Source organism: Aquarana catesbeiana, linkage group LG01, assembly GCF_042186555.1.
Source record: "Aquarana catesbeiana isolate 2022-GZ linkage group LG01, ASM4218655v1, whole genome shotgun sequence".
NCBI lineage: Eukaryota > Metazoa > Chordata > Amphibia > Anura > Ranidae > Aquarana > Aquarana catesbeiana.
In genome coordinates this window covers 283,011,185-283,031,143 of record NC_133324.1, presented here as the reverse complement: position 1 = coordinate 283,031,143, position 19,959 = coordinate 283,011,185, and the positions used below count along the sequence as shown (strand labels likewise).

General features: G+C 46.4%; 2 protein-coding genes across 2 annotated transcripts; both read left to right on the top strand.

Annotated features, from left to right (window-relative positions):
- Positions 1–9,789: 9,789 nt before the first annotated feature.
- Positions 9,790–11,522, top strand: LOC141108211 (E3 SUMO-protein ligase ZBED1-like). The gene is made up of 2 exons (XM_073599624.1): positions 9,790–11,088; positions 11,298–11,522. Exons 1-2 carry the CDS (start codon positions 9,790–9,792, stop codon positions 11,520–11,522), a joined length of 1,524 nt encoding a protein of 507 aa, XP_073455725.1.
- Positions 11,523–14,176: 2,654 nt separating this feature from the next.
- LOC141108153 (E3 SUMO-protein ligase ZBED1-like) lies at positions 14,177–16,257 on the top strand. The gene is made up of 2 exons (XM_073599496.1): positions 14,177–15,655; positions 15,865–16,257. Exons 1-2 carry the CDS (start codon positions 14,177–14,179, stop codon positions 16,255–16,257), a joined length of 1,872 nt encoding a protein of 623 aa, XP_073455597.1.
- The last annotated feature ends 3,702 nt before the right edge of the window (positions 16,258–19,959 follow it).

Here is a 19,959-nt window from a genome sequence, read left to right as displayed (position 1 = left end):
ATGTCTGCAGTCTCTGATCATCTCCTGTATTATGTCTGCAGTCTCTGATCATCTCCTGTAGTATGTCTGCAGTCTCTGATCATCTCCTGTAGTATGTCTGCAGTCTCTGATCATCTCCTGTATTATGTCTGCAGTCTCTGACCATCTCCTGTACTATGTGTGCAGTCTCTGACCATCTCCTGTACTATGTCTGCAGTCTTTGGTCATCTCTTATATCCTGTCTGCAGTCTCTGATCATCTTCTGTAGTATGTCTGCAGTCTCTGGTCATCTCCTGTATTATGTCTGCAGTCTCTGATTATCTCCTGTACTATGTCTGTAGTCTTTGATCATCTCTTATATCCTGTCTGCAGTCTCTGACCATCTCCTGTACTATGTCTGCAGTCTTTGATCATCTCTTATATCCTGTCTGCAGTCTCTGATCATCTTCTGTAGTATGTCTGCAGTCTCTGATCATCTCCTGTAGTATGTCTGCAGTCTCTGATCATCTCCTGTAGTATGTCTGCAGTCTCTGACCATCTCCTGTACTATGTCTGCAGTCTCTGATCATCTCTTGTACTATGTCTGCAGTCTCTGATCATCTCCTGTACTATGTCTGCAGTCTCTGATCATCTCCTGTACTATGTCTGCAGTCTCTGATCATCTCCTGTATTATGTCTGCAGTTTCTGATCATCTCCTGTAGTATGTCTGCAGTCTCTGATCATCTCCTGTATTATGTCTGCAGTCTCTGACCATCTCCTGTACTATGTCTGCAGTCTCTGATCATCTCCTGTACCATGTCTGCAGTCTCTGATCATCTCCTGTATTATGTCTGCAGTCTCTGACCATCTCCTGTACTATGTCTGCAGTCTTTAATCATCTCTTATATCCTGTCTGCAGTCTCTGACCATCTTCTGTATTATGTCTGCAGTCTCTGATCATCTTCTGTATTATGTCTGGGGGCTCTTTCTAACAGACTCTCTAACAGAAGCCCTTTCTGTGTGCATCAGAGAGACTCCCCTCCAGGTCTCATTAGTGTACCCTCTTCCTGTATTTTCTTTATTAAAAGATCACAGGAGGATCCCAGGGTAACAAATACTTCTTAGGGGAGCATCTTTGTGTTTGAGTCGTTGCCATAGAAACATTTGTAAAGGGGAGGAGTTGGTAAGATGACCACGCCCATGTGGGGGCGCCAGAAATATTTCTGCACCCAGGCGCCGGTGACCCTAGGATCGGCCCTGATGCTTCTGATGTGTTCGCCAATGTGGAACCGCAGCGGTCTCTTGGTTTTCCCTATATAGAGTATATTACATGGACACTCCAGCATGCAAATTACTCTGGAGGTCGAACAGGTAACATTTCTAACTTGAAAGCAGACAGAGCGGTCCGCATTGGAGAAGACATGAGCCATGTCTACAAACTTGCAGACTTGCTAATGGCCACATGCATGCATTCCCCTAGGAGGAGAGAGGGGGCGGGGTTTATAGTCAGTCAGTGGCTGCCTTTTTCATGTATTCAGAGTGGACTATGGCATCCTGTAGATTATGGGCCCTCTGGATTATCATTAGTGGACATGGGCCCACTATGTTTGCTAATGCTGGAGAGCTAGTTAGGATGCCCCAGTGCTTGTCAAGGACACACTTTACCTGTTCCCATTGTGATCCATATTGAGTAATAATCCTTAATGGGGTGGTACCAGTAGCTGATTTTTCGTTTACATCACCTGGTTTCCGGGTTCTTCGTTTTGTCCCCTGGGTTCACCAAGCTGTTCTGTTGCCTGCTCTCTGGGCCCCCCCAGTGATCACCAACTGTCCCCAGTGCTTTCCAGCCCCTGTACACTCTGGCCCCTCCAGATCTCTCCAGCCCCTCCCAGTGCAAATCAGCCCCCCTGTACTCTCCGGCCCCTTAGTGCTCCCAGGCCCCCCAGTGCTCTCCAGCCCTCCATGCTCTCCAGCCCCCCCCCAGTGCTCTCCAGCCCCCCCCAGTGCTCTCCAGTCTCCCCCTTAGTGCTCATCGCCCCCTCCCAGTGCTCTCAGGCCCCCCTGTGCTCATCAGCCACCCTTTACTCTCTGGCCCCCCAGGGCTCTCCAGACCCTCCCAGTGCTCTCAGGCCCCCCCAGTGCTCTTCAGCCCCCTATGCATTTCAGCCCCTCTGTGCTCTCCGCCCCCCCCTGTACTCTCCGCCCCCCTTGTGCTGTTCGCCTTCCGTGTTTTCTGCCCCTGCTTGTGCTCTCCAGCCCCCCGTGGTCCCCACCCTTCAGTGCTCTCCGACCCCCCCCCAGTGCTCTCCAGGCCCTCTGTGCTCTCTGCCCCCCCTGTGCTCTTTGCCTCCCGTGTTCTCTGCCCCTGCTTGTGCTTTCCAGCCCCCCGTGGTCCCCATCCCCCTCAGTGCTCTCCGAGCCCCCCCTGTGCTCTCTGGCTCCCCCTAGTGCTCTCCACCCCTGGCTGCTATGGTCATTTTACTCCATCCTGAGTCTTGTGTGTGTATTCTTGAAAAAGGTTAGTGAAGGAGTTTTGGTCAAGCAGTTGGGAGAGCAAAGCATCTTTTATACCCTAGTCATGCCTTTATTGTTACCAATCATACTGTAAGGCGTATATATATATATATATTGACTTGCCTTTACTAATTCATTTGGTGTCTGTTTCCTAACACAGCATCATTATTGTGTATTTAGCATTGCCTTCCATGATGTCTGTGATATTTCAAGCTGTGTTCATTTAACCAAGTGTGTCAAAGGGAGTGAAGTCATTCAGGAGGTTGAGGCAAAAAACAAGGAACCAACCTATTCAGAGCCTCCTGCTGGGGTAGCATTACATTTTAATTACTGCACCACAAAAGCAAGAGTCCCTGGCATAATGGGCTTGGCCTAAAGAAACATGGTTAAATATATTCTTTGCCTCTGTTTAGGAATAGCCCAATACAGATCCCAGCCTCCTACTTTGCTAAAATAAAAGCTATAATTACCTCCTTTCTGTGGTTGGGGAAAGTGCCCAGATTGGCGCTGACCACTCTACAGCTGACATTGGGACAGGGGGGGTTGGCTCTTCCGGACTTCCAGGTATATTATTGGGCGGCTATACTGGTGACGGCCAGATGGTGGTTTTCCCAGCCCAGAGATAACCCCGCAGTAACCTTAGAGGCTGCGATTCTGGGCTCTTATGCCGCTCTCAGTAACCTGGTGTTCCGTGGACCCAAGGCCCATCTGAACTTGACGACCCTAATGCGCACTACCATCACGGTCTGGCAGAAAGCCAGGGCGAGTTATCATTCTGAAGGTAAAATATCCCCTCACACACCTCTTTGGGGTAATCCCAATCTTCCTCACCTACGAACGGTGCCGGACCCACGGGTCTGGGCAACTAAAGGCATATTGACTCTCAAACATTTGGTAGTAGGGGGAAGGTTGATGACATTCCCGGAATTAAAAGGAAAATATGGACTGCCCAATTGGATGTTCTTTCGCTTCCTGCAGGTGAGGCACGCGTTTCAGCATCAGTTTCCCGGGGGCGTCAACCTTGAGTTGGACCCGGTGGAAAAGTTAATCTCCACAAAAATTTTGATAGCCCCCCTCTCAACAATATACTTTCACATAACAGCTTCTAGGCCCACAAAACTGGAAAAAATATTTACAAAGTGAAAAAGGACTTGCCTTCTCTTGGGGAAGAGGAGTGGGAGACATGTGTCTCTTCATACGTTTCTAACTTGATCTCTGCCAGGGACCGGTTCCTGCAACTAAAATTCCTGCATAGGGCTTATTATACGCCGCGCAGATTGGCTGTTATTTATCCAGACAGGTCTCCGGCTTGCCCGCGATGCGGAGACCTGGATGCCTCCTTCTTGCACATGACGTGGTCATGTCCCGGATTGCGGGGGTATTGGGAGCGGGTTCTGGCGGACATCAACCAGACAGCGGAAACTACGATTCCACTGTGCCCACGTGCATTATTGCTGAATGTATTGGTAGACTCTTGTATAGGGAAATATACCAAATTGTTTATAGCATTTGCCACATATTACGCCCGAAGGGAGATAATGCTGAGATGGAAGTTGAGTGAGCCGCCTGCCGTCAATGCCTGGAGAAAAACCCTAAATACTGTCTTGCCACTATATAAGATAACATATGTTAACAGGAATTGTCCATCTAAATTTGATAAAATATGGTCTTCGTGGATTGACTCCTGGGGATCCCTCCCATTGGAGGTCTCTCCACCTAGCCCAGGTTTAGATCTGTAGATCATAATGGTAGAGATCTAATGCATGCTGATCTGCGAAATGGAAATGCTGGGGGGCTTCCGCTCTCCCCTCCCCCTTCCCGGTCCCTCCCCCCCCCCTCTCTCGTATGATCCTGCCGGTCTCCCCCCCCCCCCCCCCCCAGATGCTCATCCTGTAATCATTGGTTAGGGCGAGAGAGCTCTCTCCCCGACAAGGAACCACCGCCAGATCTCGAATAATTCAACAGTTATCTGAATCTTAAATGCATAACTACTGGTAATGCAAGTACATATATGACAATTTCTGTGGATGTAATACATTAACGCTCCTTCTCTTCACATGTATGATACATTGTACACTGACGTGTTTGTTTGATTGCAATAAAAATTTACCTTTGTAAAAAAAAAAATATATATTCTTTGCCTACACACACTGGCAAGTATTTTGAACTTGTAATTTTTTGTCACATTTTTGGGGAAAATTAAGACATTTAGAAATTAAAAATAATTTTGAGATTTTATCAAAGTTATAAAAAAAAATAAATCAAGTAAAAATGATGTGACAAAAGCATATCTTTGATTTTTTTTAATACAGACAGAACTTCCTTACAATACTTAATAAGAAATAGGCATATTTTTAGCACTGATCACTGTATTAGGGCTAGTTCACACCATACATACATGAAAACTGATGGGAACTGATGGGATTTCACTTGCCGAGACATCAGTTTCACATCAGTTTTCATGCACGTCAGTTATGTGCCCTGTCAGTTTTTTTCCTGTGCAGAACAAATCTGCATGTGATATCAGTGTTGTGGTGATTTTTTTTTTTGTGCCCTTGCAAAATGCGTGCTGAAAAACTGATGTCTCAGCAGCACCATGGTGTGAATGAGGCCTAATGATTTTATCAGTAGATATATAGTAGGTGGAGGCTGCTGATGGCAAATTAATCTGAGACACTTTGCATAGAAAGGTGTGGTTTATATACAGAATATAACTATGAGAATGAGAAGGATTCAGCTAAACTCTGTTCTGTCAAAGTGATTCCTCATCATCACCGTGATCATGTTCTGGACTGTCTTCACTTTCATCACTTATTTTTCCTGTAATTCATATTTTATAGTGTACTAGGATTACTGAATATAAATATACTAGTATTTTTTTCTTTTACTCTCATCATTCTCTCATTTCTGTTGCAGATTCTGTGGCTCAGTTTACGGTCATCCAGGAAGCCACAATAACCGCGCCTCTTGGTGGTAATGTCATTTTGTCCTGTGGTCGGAGTGATGGTTCTGTAGTTGGTAATAACCACCCGCACTGGGTATATCAGGCACCTGGGAGTGCTCCTAAAGGTTTAACAGGTAGTAATGGAGCCAATAATCATAATATAAAACCTCCAGGAACCTCTGAACGTTTTACTGGATCCATCCAAGGAGGCTCAAGTGTTTTGTCTATCAGTAATGTACAGGCTGCAGATGACGGGAATTATCACTGTGCTCTATGGACTGGTAGTGCGTACACAGTGCTACAAATTCACACACAGTGAGACATTAATATCAACTTCCTCTTTTGTTCTTCATACATGCTTATTTAAATACTTTAATAGCAGCCAAAGAGTAATAAGAAAATAAATGTGTAGCAACCTAAAAGGATATTCCTTTCCCTGGTCGGCCTGCAGTTAGAGTAGTTTTATTGGTTTCTATTGGTTACTGTGCCAATAAAATACAACTTTATATTGCTTGTCCCTTCTACACCTGTTCTTGTGACCACTCAAGATTTGGGATTTTCTTTCACTTTAATTTTCAGTGTTAATGGTCACCAGGATAAATAGAGAGGGTGAGTATTCATAATGTATTCATAACGGACAACAATAAAAACTGACAGGTGTTCTAATCCCTCACCACTTTATCCAAAACTAACAAAAAAAATCCTTCCATCAAAATGTAATTATTGAACCACAAAGCAAGAATCTCAAATGTATGAAAGCAACAAATGAACTGTTGCGCTAACTGGTGGACTGTTAAGAGATGGGGAAAATTTGAAAAGAGTCCAGAAGGATTTATGGAGTCTTAAAGAACCTTGTGTAACTGTGAAATTTACCATCTAGGGAGAGGATACGCTGAATATGGCACGTTTTTGAGCTATAGACCAGAATCAGCCAGATAACAGACGCAGCATATACAAGATTGCCATCTTAGGAAGGGCTAGCCTCAGATTAGGGGAAAACAGAAGAGCAGAGCCCAAGGCAATGTCAGTAATTTGGTCACTTTCTTGAGACTATAAAGTATGCACTTACATGTAAAGATTGAAGCTTCCAGCCCAAAGGAGGGCCAGAGTCCCCTGCATACAGGATGTCACAGCAGATGCAGGGGGAGTACAGCCAGTATCCACACACAGCATGGGAGTACAGCCTGAACAGGAATGCCGGTGAATATGAGAAGCCGGCAATTCAGTGAGCAGGACTCTCCCGACTAGAGCTACAGGGCAACACCCAGAGGATACCATGATGAGCCAGCAGCCTTGCATACAGGTGACTACAATTAAAGCATTTCCGGATTTTTTCTTTGTCAAAAGATTTTTATTAAGTTCATAGTAATAAGCAGTAGGGGTGCAACGGATCGTCACCGATCCACGATCTGAACGGGCCAACCTGTTCGGATCGGCACACCCGCGATCCGCGGAGCGCTCCGCGGCCTCGGGTTTTAGGAAAGGCCGCTGCTTCGGCCTAGCTCCGGAGCCGCGGCCATCTTGGTACACCCGGCGGCGCTGAGCACAGCATCGTGCTGACGTCATCACCCCGCCCCCAACTCGTGGGTTTGTCGGCTAAAGCAAGCAAGGAAGGTATGACTAACAGGCACAGCAGCACTAATGTATACTGCTGGAGTGTGTGGATATTACAGTGGGGGACATGGACTGCCTGGCTATATTACATTGGGGAACATGTTTTGGATTGGCTATATTACAGTGGGGACATTGATTGGCTATATTACAGTGGGGACATGGACTGGCTATATTACAGTGGGGGACATGTGGACTGGCTATATTACAGTGGGGGACATGTGGCTATATTACGGTGCGGGACATGTGGCTATATTACGGTGCGGGATATGTGGCTATATTACGGTGCGGGACATGTGGCTATATTACGGTGGGGGACATGTGGCTATATTACGGTGCGGGACATGTGGCTATATTACGGTGCGGGACATGTGTCTATGTTACGGTGGGGGACATGTGGCTATATTACGGTGCGGGACATGTGGCTATATTACGGTGCGGGACATGTGGCTATATTACGGTGGGGGACATGTGGCTATATTACGGTGCGGGACATGTGGCTATGTTACGGTGGGGGACATGTGTCTATGTTACGGTGGGGGACATGTGGCTATATTACGGTGCGGGACATGTGGCTATATTACGGTGGGGGACATGTGGCTATATTACGGTGCGGGACATGTGGCTAGATTACAGTGGGGGACATGTGGCTATATTACGGTGCGGGACATGTGGCTAGATTACAGTGGGGGACATGTGGCTATATTACGGTGTGGGACATGTGGCTATATTACGGTGGGGGACATGTGGCTATATTACGGTGGGGGACATGTGGCTATATTACGGTGGGGGACATGTGGCTATATTACAGTGCGGGACATGTGACTATATTACAGTGGGGGACATGTGGCTATATTACAGTGGGGGACATGTGGCTATATTACGGTAGGGGACATGTGGCTATATTACAGTGCGGGACATGTGGCTATATTACAGTGCGGGACATGTGGCTATATTACGGTGGGGGACATGTGGCTATATTACAGTGCGGGACATGTGGCTATATTACAGTGGGGGACATGTGGCTATATTAGGGTGGGGGACATGTGGCTATATTACGGTAGGGGACATGTGGCTATATTACGGTGCGGGACATGTGGCTAGATTACAGTGGGGGACATGTGGCTATATTACGGTGTGGGACATGTGGCTATATTACGGTGTGGGACATGTGGCTATATTACGGTGGGGGACATGTGGCTATATTACGGTGGGGGACATGTGGCTATATTACAGTGCGGGACATGTGACTATATTACAGTGGGGGACATGTGGCTATATTACAGTGGGGGACATGTGGCTATATTACGGTAGGGGACATGTGGCTATATTACAGTGCGGGACATGTGGCTATATTACAGTGCGGGACACGTGGCTATATTAGGGTGGGGGACATGTGGCTATATTACAGTGCGGGACATGTGGCTATATTACAGTGGGGGACATGTGGCTATATTAGGGTGGGGGACATGTGGCTATATTACGGTAGGGGACATGTGGCTATATTACAGTGCGGGACATGTGGCTATATTACAGTGCGGGACATGTGGCTATATTACGGTGGGGGACATGTGGCTATATTACAGTGCGGGACATGTGGCTATATTACAGTGGGGGACATGTGGCTATATTAGGGTGGGGGACATGTGGCTATATTAGGGTGGGGGACATGTGGCTATATTACAGTGCGGGACATGTGGCTATATTACGGTGGGGGACATGTGGCTATATTACAGTGGGGGACATTTGGCTAGATTACAGTGGGGGACATGTGGTTATATTACAGTGGGGGACATGTGGTTATATTACAGTGGGGGACATGTGGTTATATTACAGTGGGGGACATGTGGTTATATTACAGTGGGGGACATGTGGCTATATTACAGTGGGGGACATGTGGTTATATTACAGTGGGGGACATGTGGCTATATTACAGTGGGGGACATGTGGCTGTATTACAGTGGGGGACATGATGTGGATATATTACAGTGGGGAGATGACGTGGGTATTACAGTGGGGGAGATGATGTGGATATTACAGTGGGGAGATGACGTGGATATTACAGCAGTGGGGGAGATGACGTGGATATTGCAGTGGGGGAGATTGTGGATAACTGGATTACAGTGGGGACTATATGGTGGTGGAATTTTCACAGGTTTTGCAAATTCAATTAATTGCATTTTGCACATTTATCCAAATTGACTTTTAGATTCATATATTTTTCTAATTATTTTTCATATTTTTGGTGTTCTTGTCAATTCATGTGTTTACGTCGTTCACTATTGTAATATTACGTTTAGCGCAACCCTATTTTTTCTATATTTTTTTCCTTGTATTGGGGTTTTGCAGAAGGATTGCTGCTTCCACTGAGTCTTAGGCGATTTTCGGCCGCACAAGATCGCTTCTAGGTCTCAGCGCAGTTTCTTTCCTTTTTTCCAGGTGAGCTCCCCTGCCTTCCCTGACTGGCGAGTCGGGCAAACGACTGCCCACTGTTTCGTCCTCCCCTGGAACGTCCTCCAGGCTACTGAAGCGCTTCCACATCCTGCCTCTACTTTGGGGAAGGAATCAGTCCACACACACAGTGTGGTCATGGCGAGCGGAGGATCGGAGGAGCTTGAACGCCCCACGTCATTGAAATCCCCTGTATGGGAGCATTTTGGCTTCCCTGTCAAATATGATGATGAAGGAAAGAGGTTAGTGGATAAAACCGTGACGGCGTGTAGGCACAAGAAAGCCATATGACACTGGAAACACATCAAGCATGGCTATGCATTTGAAGCGACATCACCCCGGTGCTTCACTGACAGGAGTGAAACTGAAAACGAAAACTACTCAACAACCGCTTATCACCGCAGCATTTACGCAGCCACTTGTTGCACAATCAGACCGGGCTAAAGCCATCACAAAAGCCATCGGTGTGTTTATAGGTGCAGACATGAGGCCATATTCGGTTGTCCAAAACGAGGGCTTTAAACACATGCTGAAAGTGCTTGAGCCACGTTACAACATCCCGTCGCGCACCCACTTCAGCGAAAAGATTGTGCCAGATCTTTATGAGCAGGAGAAGAAAAAAGTTGTGGATGAACTATCCCGAGCATCCTCTGTTGCGCTCACGACAGACGGGTGGACATCCAGGGGAGCACAGAGCTATGTGACGATAACCGCTCACTTCATCACAGCAGACTGGGAGCTGAGAAGTCCGGTGCTGCAGACACGTCCCCTCTACGAGAGTCACACAAGCACTCATCTTGCGCAGATACTGACTCAAGCAGTGGAGGAATGGAAGTTGAAGAGGCCCAGTACCAATATCCCAGTCACAACTGATAATGCCAAAAATCAAATAAATGCAGTGAATGAGGCAGGACTGGGCCCACATATAGGGTGCTTTGCACATGTAGTGAATTTGGCATCACAGAAGGGAATCTCAATCAATAGGATGGACCGCCTCCTTGGGAGGATCAGGAAGGTGGTTTCCTACTTCCACCGAAGCACAACAGCTGCTCATGTGCTTAAGACAAAGCAAGAAATGCTAAAGCTGCCTACTCATAAGCTCATATATGATGTCCCAACAAGGTGGAACTCTACTTATGATATGATGGAGCGTTATCTGGAGCAGCAGGCAGCTATATACTCTGCATTGACCGACAAGACCCTGAAGAAAAATGTCAAAGACATCATTACCCTGTCTGATGATGATGTGAGAGTGGCAGAGGAGGTCCTCCAGGTGCTTAAACCCCTCAAAACTGTTACTTCTCTGCTGAGCACTGAAAGTTCACCATCTGTGTCAATGATCCTGCCGCTTAAAACAAGGATTCTACAATCCATGGCTCCAAGTGTGGAAGACAGCATCATCACTCGAGATGTCAAGACTGCCATTAGAGAGGACCTGCAGCACAGATACACTTCACCCCCTACTCTACAGGACTACCTTCACAGATCTACTGCCCTGGATCTGAGGTTCAAGTCCCTGTCTCACATGGACCCTGCCCTACGCCAGAGGACATGCAGTGACCTCACCACTGAGATTGTGAGCAGTCTGGGCACTGAAGACTGTGATGAGGTAAAGAAAAAGAATATTATTTAAAAATATCATAAATTTAAATCTAAATACATTTTTTATTTTCGTAATAATGGCTTTTTTCAAATGTTATTATTTTCATGTTTCATAGACATGAAAAATGTGGCAATAATATTGCCACATTTTTCATGTCTATGAAACATGAAAATAAATAATAGGTTTAATTAATCAACATTTTTTTTTTTCTGCAGGGTCAAGCTGCAGAACCAACAGGAGCAAACTTGGACTCATCATCTCCTCCACAAAAGAAGTCAGCGATGGCAGAGCTTTTTGGAGAGACCTTTGCCACTTCCAGCAAAGACAAGAAGACTCCTGCTGACATCATCAAAGAGGAGGTGGCATCCTACCTGGCAGCAAGCGGCATTACAGTGGATGGTGATCCGCTGACATGGTGGAAAAGCAATGAGTGTAGATAGCATCTTGCCATCGTGGCAATATGAGGGTATCTCGCTGTGCCAGGCTCTTCAGTTCCTTCCGAGAGAGTGTTCTCAACAGCAGGGGACATAGTGACTGCAACGAGGTCCACACTCTCCCCAGACAATGTAGACACCCTTGTCTTTTTGAAAAAGAATTTGCAATTATAAGCTCAGGAATGCTTTGCTTTCTTTCCTTTATTCTTCTTTGATGGTGTGGACATACTAGGCTTTCACAATCCATGTTTCAAGGAAGATGATGTGCCTTCTTATGTTGCACTTTAAGTTATTTTTGGCTCGTTGCCCATCGGTCCATGTTTAAAGGAAGGAGATGTGCCATTTTTATGTTGCACTTTAAGTTTTTCATTATGTTACAAAGAAGAAATTATGCCTTGTGCACTTTAACTTGATTTTATATATTTTCAAGTAATGTAAAAGTGTTAATAAACAAAAAGACAAAACTTATGTTTATTTGTCTTGTCTTTTTTTTTTTTTTTTTTTGATCCGAAAATGATCCGATCCGTGACTCTGATCCGAGGAACGATCCGAACTAGGGGTGCAACGGATCGTCACCGATCCGCGATCCGAACGGGCCAACCTGTTCGGATCGGCACACCCGCGATCCGCGGAGCGCTCCGCGGCCTCGGGTTTTAGGAAAGGCCGTGGCTTCGGCCTAGCTCCGGAGCCGCGGCCATCTTGGTACACCCGGCGGCGCTGAGCACAGCATCGTGCTGACGTCATCACCCCGCCCCCAACTCGTGGGTTTGTCGGCTAAAGCAAGCAAGGAAGGTATGACTAACAGGCACAGCAGCACTAATGTATACTGCTGGAGTGTGTGGATATTACAGTGGGGGACATGGACTGCCTGGCTATATTACATTGGGGAACATGTTTTGGATTGGCTATATTACAGTGGGGACATTGATTGGCTATATTACAGTGGGGACATGGACTGGCTATATTACAGTGGGGGACATGTGGACTGGCTATATTACAGTGGGGGACATGTGGCTATATTACGGTGCGGGACATGTGGCTATATTACGGTGCGGGACATGTGGCTATATTACGGTGCGGGACATGTGGCTATATTACGGTGCGGGACATGTGGCTATATTACGGTGCGGGACATGTGGCTATATTACGGTGGGGGACATGTGGCTATATTGCGGTGCGGGACATGTGGCTATATTATGGTGGGGGACATGTGTCTATGTTACGGTGGGGGACATGTGGCTATATTACGGTGCGGGACATGTGGCTATATTACGGTGGGGGACATGTGGCTATATTACGGTGCGGGACATGTGGCTATATTACGGTGGGGGACATGTGGCTATATTACGGTGGGGGACATGTGGCTATATTACGGTGGGGGACATGTGGCTATATTACAGTGCGGGACATGTGACTATATTACAGTGGGGGACATGTGGCTATATTACAGTGGGGGACATGTGGCTATATTATGGTGGGGGACATGTGGCTATATTACAGTGCGGGACATGTGGCTATATTACAGTGCGGGACATGTGGCTATATTACGGTGGGGGACATGTGGCTATATTACGGTGGGGGACATGTGGCTATATTACAGTGCGGGACATGTGGCTATATTACAGTGGGGGACATGTGGCTATATTAGGGTGGGGGACATGTGGCTATATTAGGGTGGGGGACATGTGGCTATATTACAGTGCGGGACATGTGGCTATATTACGGTGGGGGACATGTGGCTATATTACAGTGGGGGACATTTGGCTAGATTACAGTGGGGGACATGTGGTTATATTACAGTGGGGGACATGTGGTTATATTACAGTGGGGGACATGTGGTTATATTACAGTGGGGGACATGTGGCTATATTACAGTGGGGGACATGTGGTTATATTACAGTGGGGGACATGTGGCTATATTACAGTGGGGGACATGTGGCTATATTACAGTGGGGGACATGTGGCTGTATTACAGTGGGGGACATGATGTGGATATATTACAGTGGGGAGATGACGTGGGTATTACAGTGGGGGAGATGATGTGGATATTACAGTGGGGAGATGACGTGGATATTACAGCAGTGGGGGAGATGACGTGTATATTACAGTGGGGAGATGACGTGGATATTACAGCAGTGGGGGAGATGACGTGGATATTACAGCAGTGGGGGAGATTGTGGATAACTGGATTACAGTGGGGACTATATGGTGGTGGAATTTTCACAGGTTTTGCAAATTCAATTAATTGCATTTTGCACATTTATCCAAATTGACTTTTAGATTCATATATTTTTCTAATTATTTTTCATATTTTTGGTGTTCTTGTCAATTCATGTGTTTACGTCGTTCACTATTGTAATATTACGTTTAGCGCAATCCTATTTTTTCTATATTTTTTTCCTTGTATTGGGGTTTTGCAGAAGGATTGCTGCTTCCACTGAGTCTTAGGCGATTTTCGGCCGCACAAGATCGCTTCTAGGTCTCAGCGCAGTTTCTTTCCTTTTTTCCAGGTGAGCTCCCCTGCCTTCCCTGACTGGCGAGTCGGGCAAACGACTGCCCACTGTTTCGTCCTCCCCTGGAACGTCCTCCAGGCTACCGAAGCGCTTCCACATCCTGCCTCTACTTTGAGGAAGGAATCAGTCCACACACACAGTGTGGTCATGGCGAGCGGAGGAACGGAGGAGCTTGAACGCCCCACGTCATTGAAATCCCCTGTATGGGAGCATTTTGGCTTCCCTGTCAAATATGATGATGAAGGAAAGAGGTTAGTGGATAAAACCGTGACGGCGTGTAGGCACTGTGGCACAAGAAAGCCATATGACACTGGAAACACATCAAGCATGGCTACGCATTTGAAGCGACATCACCCCGGTGTTTCACTGACAGGAGTGAAACTGAAAACGAAAACTACTCAACAACCGTTTATCACCGCAGCATTTACGCAGCCACTTGTTGCACAATCAGACCGGGCTAAAGCCATCACAAAAGCCATCGGTGTGTTTATAGGTGCAGACATGAGGCCATATTCTGTTGTCCAAAACGAGGGCTTTAAACACATGCTGAAAGTGCTTGAGCCACGTTACAACATCCCGTCGCGCACCCACTTCAGCGAAAAGATTGTGCCAGATCTTTATGAGCAGGAGAAGAAAAAAGTTGTGGATGAACTATCCCGAGCATCCTCTGTTGCGCTCACGACAGACGGGTGGACATCCAGGGGAGCACAGAGCTATGTGACGATAACCGCTCACTTCATCACAGCAGACTGGGAGCTGAGAAGTCCGGTGCTGCAGACACGTCCCCTCTACGAGAGTCACACAAGCACTCATCTTGCGCAGATACTGACTCAAGCAGTGGAGGAATGGAAGTTGAAGAGGCCCAGTACCAATATCCCAGTCACAACTGATAATGCCAAAAATCAAATAAATGCAGTGAATGAGGCAGGACTGGGCCCACATATAGGGTGCTTTGCACATGTAGTGAATTTGGCATCACAGAAGGGAATCTCAATCAATAGGATGGACCGCCTCCTTGGGAGGATCAGGAAGGTGGTTTCCTACTTCCACCGAAGCACAACAGCTGCTCATGTGCTTAAGACAAAGCAAGAAATGCTAAAGCTGCCTACTCATAAGCTCATACATGATGTCCCAACAAGGTGGAACTCTACTTATGATATGATGGAGCGTTATCTGGAGCAGCAGGCAGCTATATACTCTGCATTGACCGACAAGACCCTGAAGAAAAATGTCAAAGACATCATTACCCTGTCTGATGATGATGTGAGAGTGGCAGAGGAGGTCCTCCAGGTGCTTAAACCCCTCAAAACTGTTACTTCTCTGCTGAGCACTGAAAGTTCACCATCTGTGTCAATGATCCTGCCGCTTAAAACAAGGATTCTACAATCCATGGCTCCAAGTGTGGAAGACAGCATCATCACTCGAGATGTCAAGACTGCCATTAGAGAGGACCTGCAGCACAGATACACTTCACCCCCTACTCTACAGGACTACCTTCACAGATCTACTGCCCTGGATCCGAGGTTCAAGTCCCTGTCTCACATGGACCCTGCCCTACGCCAGAGGACATACAGTGACCTCACCACTGAGATTGTGAGCAGTCTGGGCACTGAAGACTGTGATGAGGTAAAGAAAAAGAATATTATTTAAAAATATCATAAATTTAAATCTAAATACATTTTTTATTTTCGTAATAATGGCTTTTTTTAAATGTTATTATTTTCATGTTTCATAGACATGAAAAATGTGGCAATAATATTGCCACATTTTTCATGTCTATGAAACATGAAAATAAATAATAGGTTTAATTAATCAACAATTTTTTTTTTCTGCAGGGTCAAGCTGCAGAACCAACAGGAGCAAACTTGGACTCATCATCTCCTCCACAAAAGAAGTCAGCGATGGCAGAGCTTTTTGGAGAGACCTTTGCCACTTCCAGCAAAGACAAGAAGACTCCTGCTGACATCATCAAAGAGGAGGTGGCATCCTACCTGGCAGCAAGCGGCATTACAGTGGATGGTGATCCGCTGACATGGTGGAAAAGCAATGAGTGTAGATACCCTCATATTGCCACGATGGCAAGATGCTATCTCGCTGTGCCAGGCTCTTCAGTTCCTTCCGAGAGAGTGTTCTCAACAGCAGGGGACATAGTGACTGCAACGAGGTCCACACTCTCCCCAGACAATGTAGACACCCTTGTCTTTTTGAAAAAGAATTTGCAATTATAAGCTCAGGAATGCTTTGCTTTCTTTCCTTTATTCTTCTTTGATGGTGTGGACATACTAGGCTTTCACAATCCATGTTTCAAGGAAGATGATGTGCCTTCTTATGTTGCACTTTAAGTTATTTTTGGCTCGTTGCCCATCGGTCCATGTTTAAAGGAAGGAGATGTGCCATTTTTATGTTGCACTTTAAGTTGTTTTTGGCTCATAGTCCATCGGTCCATGTTTGAAGGAAGGAGATATGCCTTTTTTTATGTTGCACTTTAAGTTTTTCATTATGTTACAAAGAAGAAATTATGCCTTGTGCACTTTAACTTGATTTTATATATTTTCAAGTAATGTAAAAGTGTTAATAAACAAAAAGACAAAACTTATGTTTGTCTTGTCTTTTTTTTTTTTTCTTTTTGTTGATCCGAAAATGATCCGATCCGTGACTCTGATCCGAGGAACGATCCGAACCGTGAGTTTTTTGATCCGTTGCACCCCTAATCCGAACCGTGAGTTTTTTGATCCGTTGCACCCCTAATAAGCAGTAGTAGGTAAGAAGATAAAACACAAAATGAAGTATGATAAATAAATAAGAATGTTCGGAATAGAGATTTTAAAACTGATACATTTTGATAAAATGTATCTATCTATTCCTACAATGTTAATTTCCAAAATAATGTGAATAAGATACAACATTAGTAACAATGAGCTTCAAGAATTAATGAGGGGGATAGGAGAGGAAGGAAAGGGAATAGAGAAAGAAAAGGAAGAAGAGGAGAAGAGTGGAGAAAAGAGATTTACTGGATTGATCCAAGAGCCAGTGTGGGGTTTAGTAAGGTTTGAGTTCCATCAAATATAATCAACTACCATGGCAGGAGGACTGAATTATCAAAGGATGATGATGCGAAAGAATGAACCCATGGGTACCACATTTTTTCAAATTTTGGAATTTGATTGTGTTCTATGGCAGCCATTTTAGAGTGGATCATAAAGTTCTTCATTATATGTTTTGACTCAGCTATCACTAAAGAAAGGGATTTCCATGCTTTCGCGAGAGTTTGCTTTGCAGCTGTGAGGAGCTGGACAAAAAGCTTGAACTGCAAATGCGTCAAGCATACAGGTTTAAGATTAAGTAATGCCGTAGTAGGATCTGGTTGCATTGATATTTTGAATAATTTGGAGGCAATTAAAAATATTTCCTTCCAGAAGGTTTGAGCTATAGGACAGGCCCACCAGATGTGCATTTGTATGCCCAAGTCCGAACAGCCGCGAAAGCAAAGGGCTGAGCAGGATGGAGAGTATTTAGCAACTCTGGAAGGTACGAGGTACCACCGGGTCAAGACTTTATAGTTGGTTTCAACCGCTAACACGTTAGGGGAGGATGTTTTGGTAGCCAACCAGATATCTGACCACTCTGTAGTGGTTATTGTGCGCCCAAGGTCCTCCTCCCATTTCTGAGCATAGGAAGGTTTGTCCGAGTTGGGTGTAACTAATAACTGAGAGTAAAGAGAAATGATTAGTCTCTTGGCATGTGGATCCTTTTTACATGTGGCTTCAAAATTTGTGAGTCGATCAAGCGGTGTGTCTATATTTGTGTAGGGAGTGAAGAAATTTTTAATTTGAAGGTACCGGAATATTTCCGAGGGGGTTACCCAAAGGTCTCTCGCAAATTTTGAAAAGGAATAATGTTGGAGGAGGTAACAAATTTATGTAATCTCGATACATTTAGGGAAGCCCAGACTTTAAATGACTTGGGGGAGACCCATGCTGGGTAAAAAGAAGGATTTTTAAGGAAAGAGAGGAGAGGATTGTGTGGGGATAGTAATTGGTGTTTAGTTTTAAGCCTGTCCCAAAGGGATATAAAGTGTTTAGTATTGGGGTTACGTAGACCAGTTGTCAAGACTTATACTCACGAGGCCAAGATGCCGAGAGCTGCTCGCCCTTACGACCACGCGCACCCGACCCCTGGAAGTGATACAGGAGTTGGGGGCACGCGGAGGCACGGACTTCCGGTAGTGGCGGGATTCCTGAAGGGCCGGAGGGAGGTCCGGGTATACGTTGGGTACTGAGGAGCTGCAAAGACAAGCGGTTAGATCCGAACCGGGGTATCAGGCAGCACAAGTCCGTAATTCAGGCAGAGGTCAGAACCGGGGTATCAAGCAGAGCAAAGTCCGTAATTCAGGCAGAGGTCAGAACCAGGGTATCAAGCAGAGCAAAGTCCGTAATTCAGGCAGAGGTCAGAACCGGGTATCAGGCAGAGCAAAGTCTGTTTATTCAAGCAGAGGTCAGAGGTATCAGGCAGGCAGAGTATCCAGTAATCAGGCAGAGGTCAGGGGTATCAGGCAAGCAGAGAGAATAATCCGTTAATCAGGCAGAGGTCAGGGGTATCAGGCAAGCAGAGAGAGTAATCCGTTAATCAGGCAGAGGGTTCAGCACACAGACACTTGGTATACAGGATAAAGTAGCAGGTACAGGGAACAGGGTACAGCTGACGACAAACCAGCAACCCGACTGGGTGCTGGAGCCGTCAGATGTAGCCCTCCGGTGAGCGCGTCAGCGTGACGCGCCGCCGGGCACCCGCACGGCCACGGCGCGCACACGGGGACCGCCGTGCACCCGCGCCATCGGGCCGTGAATGGGTGTACGGCGTAGCGTGAGTCCTCCGCGCATGCGTCCTGGAGCCCGGCGGACGGAGGCAGCCTGTGCCTCCTGACAGTGCCCCCCTCCTAAGGGCGGACACTGACGCCCAGGCTGGACATCAATTCCAGATGGTCTCGATGGAAAGCTTGAATTAAGCGTGGTGCATGCAGATTCCTTGCGGGTTCCTAAGAGTTGTCTTCAGGTGGGTATCCCTTCCACTGGATCAAATACTGCAGTTGTCTGCCCTTCTTCCTACAGTTAAGGATGGATTCCACCTCAAACTCATTCTCCCCATCCACCCTAACTGGTGGAGGAGGAAGTTCACCTCTTTCCGGAAAAGTGCTGTCCACTACAGGCTTCAGCAAGGACACATGGAAAACAGGATGGATCCTGTATGTTTTTGGTAATGCTAGCTCCATAGCCACAGGGTTGATAATCCCTTTGATGGGAAAAGGACCAATGAACTTGGGCCCCAGTTTCCGAGAAGGCACGGACAGTTTAAGGTTGGTGGTGGACAACCAGACCTCCTCTCCTATGTTAAAGGTTGGATTCTCCCTCCTGTATATAAAACCTCCTGCCCCGGTCATACTGTTCCTTGTAATCCGCTTGAGCTCTTTGTAACATGTCTTGAATCCTCTGGAAATTAACTTGTAAAGAGGTTATTCTGTCATGCACTGCAGGGACTGCTATCTCAGGAACATCGTTGGACAGAAATGTGGGGTGGAATCCGCAATTTGCCCAGAAAGGCGTTTGGTTGGTGGCAGAGTGGACGGAATTGTTATACGCGAACTCCGCGTATGGGAGAAGACTTGCCCAATCATCCTGGGATCCTGAGCAGAAACACCGCAGGTATTGCTCTAGGGTCTGGTTCGTCCTCTCCGTTTGGCCATTACTCTGAGGATGATAAGCTGATGAGAGGCAGACCTTGATATCTAGAGCTTTGCAGAGCTCCCTCCAGAATTTGGACGTAAATTGTACACCCCTGTCTGACACAATACTCTTTGGTACACCATGGAGCCTGATGATTTCTTTCAGAAAAATATTGGCCGTCTCCAAGGCCGAAGGAGTGCCCTTCATGGG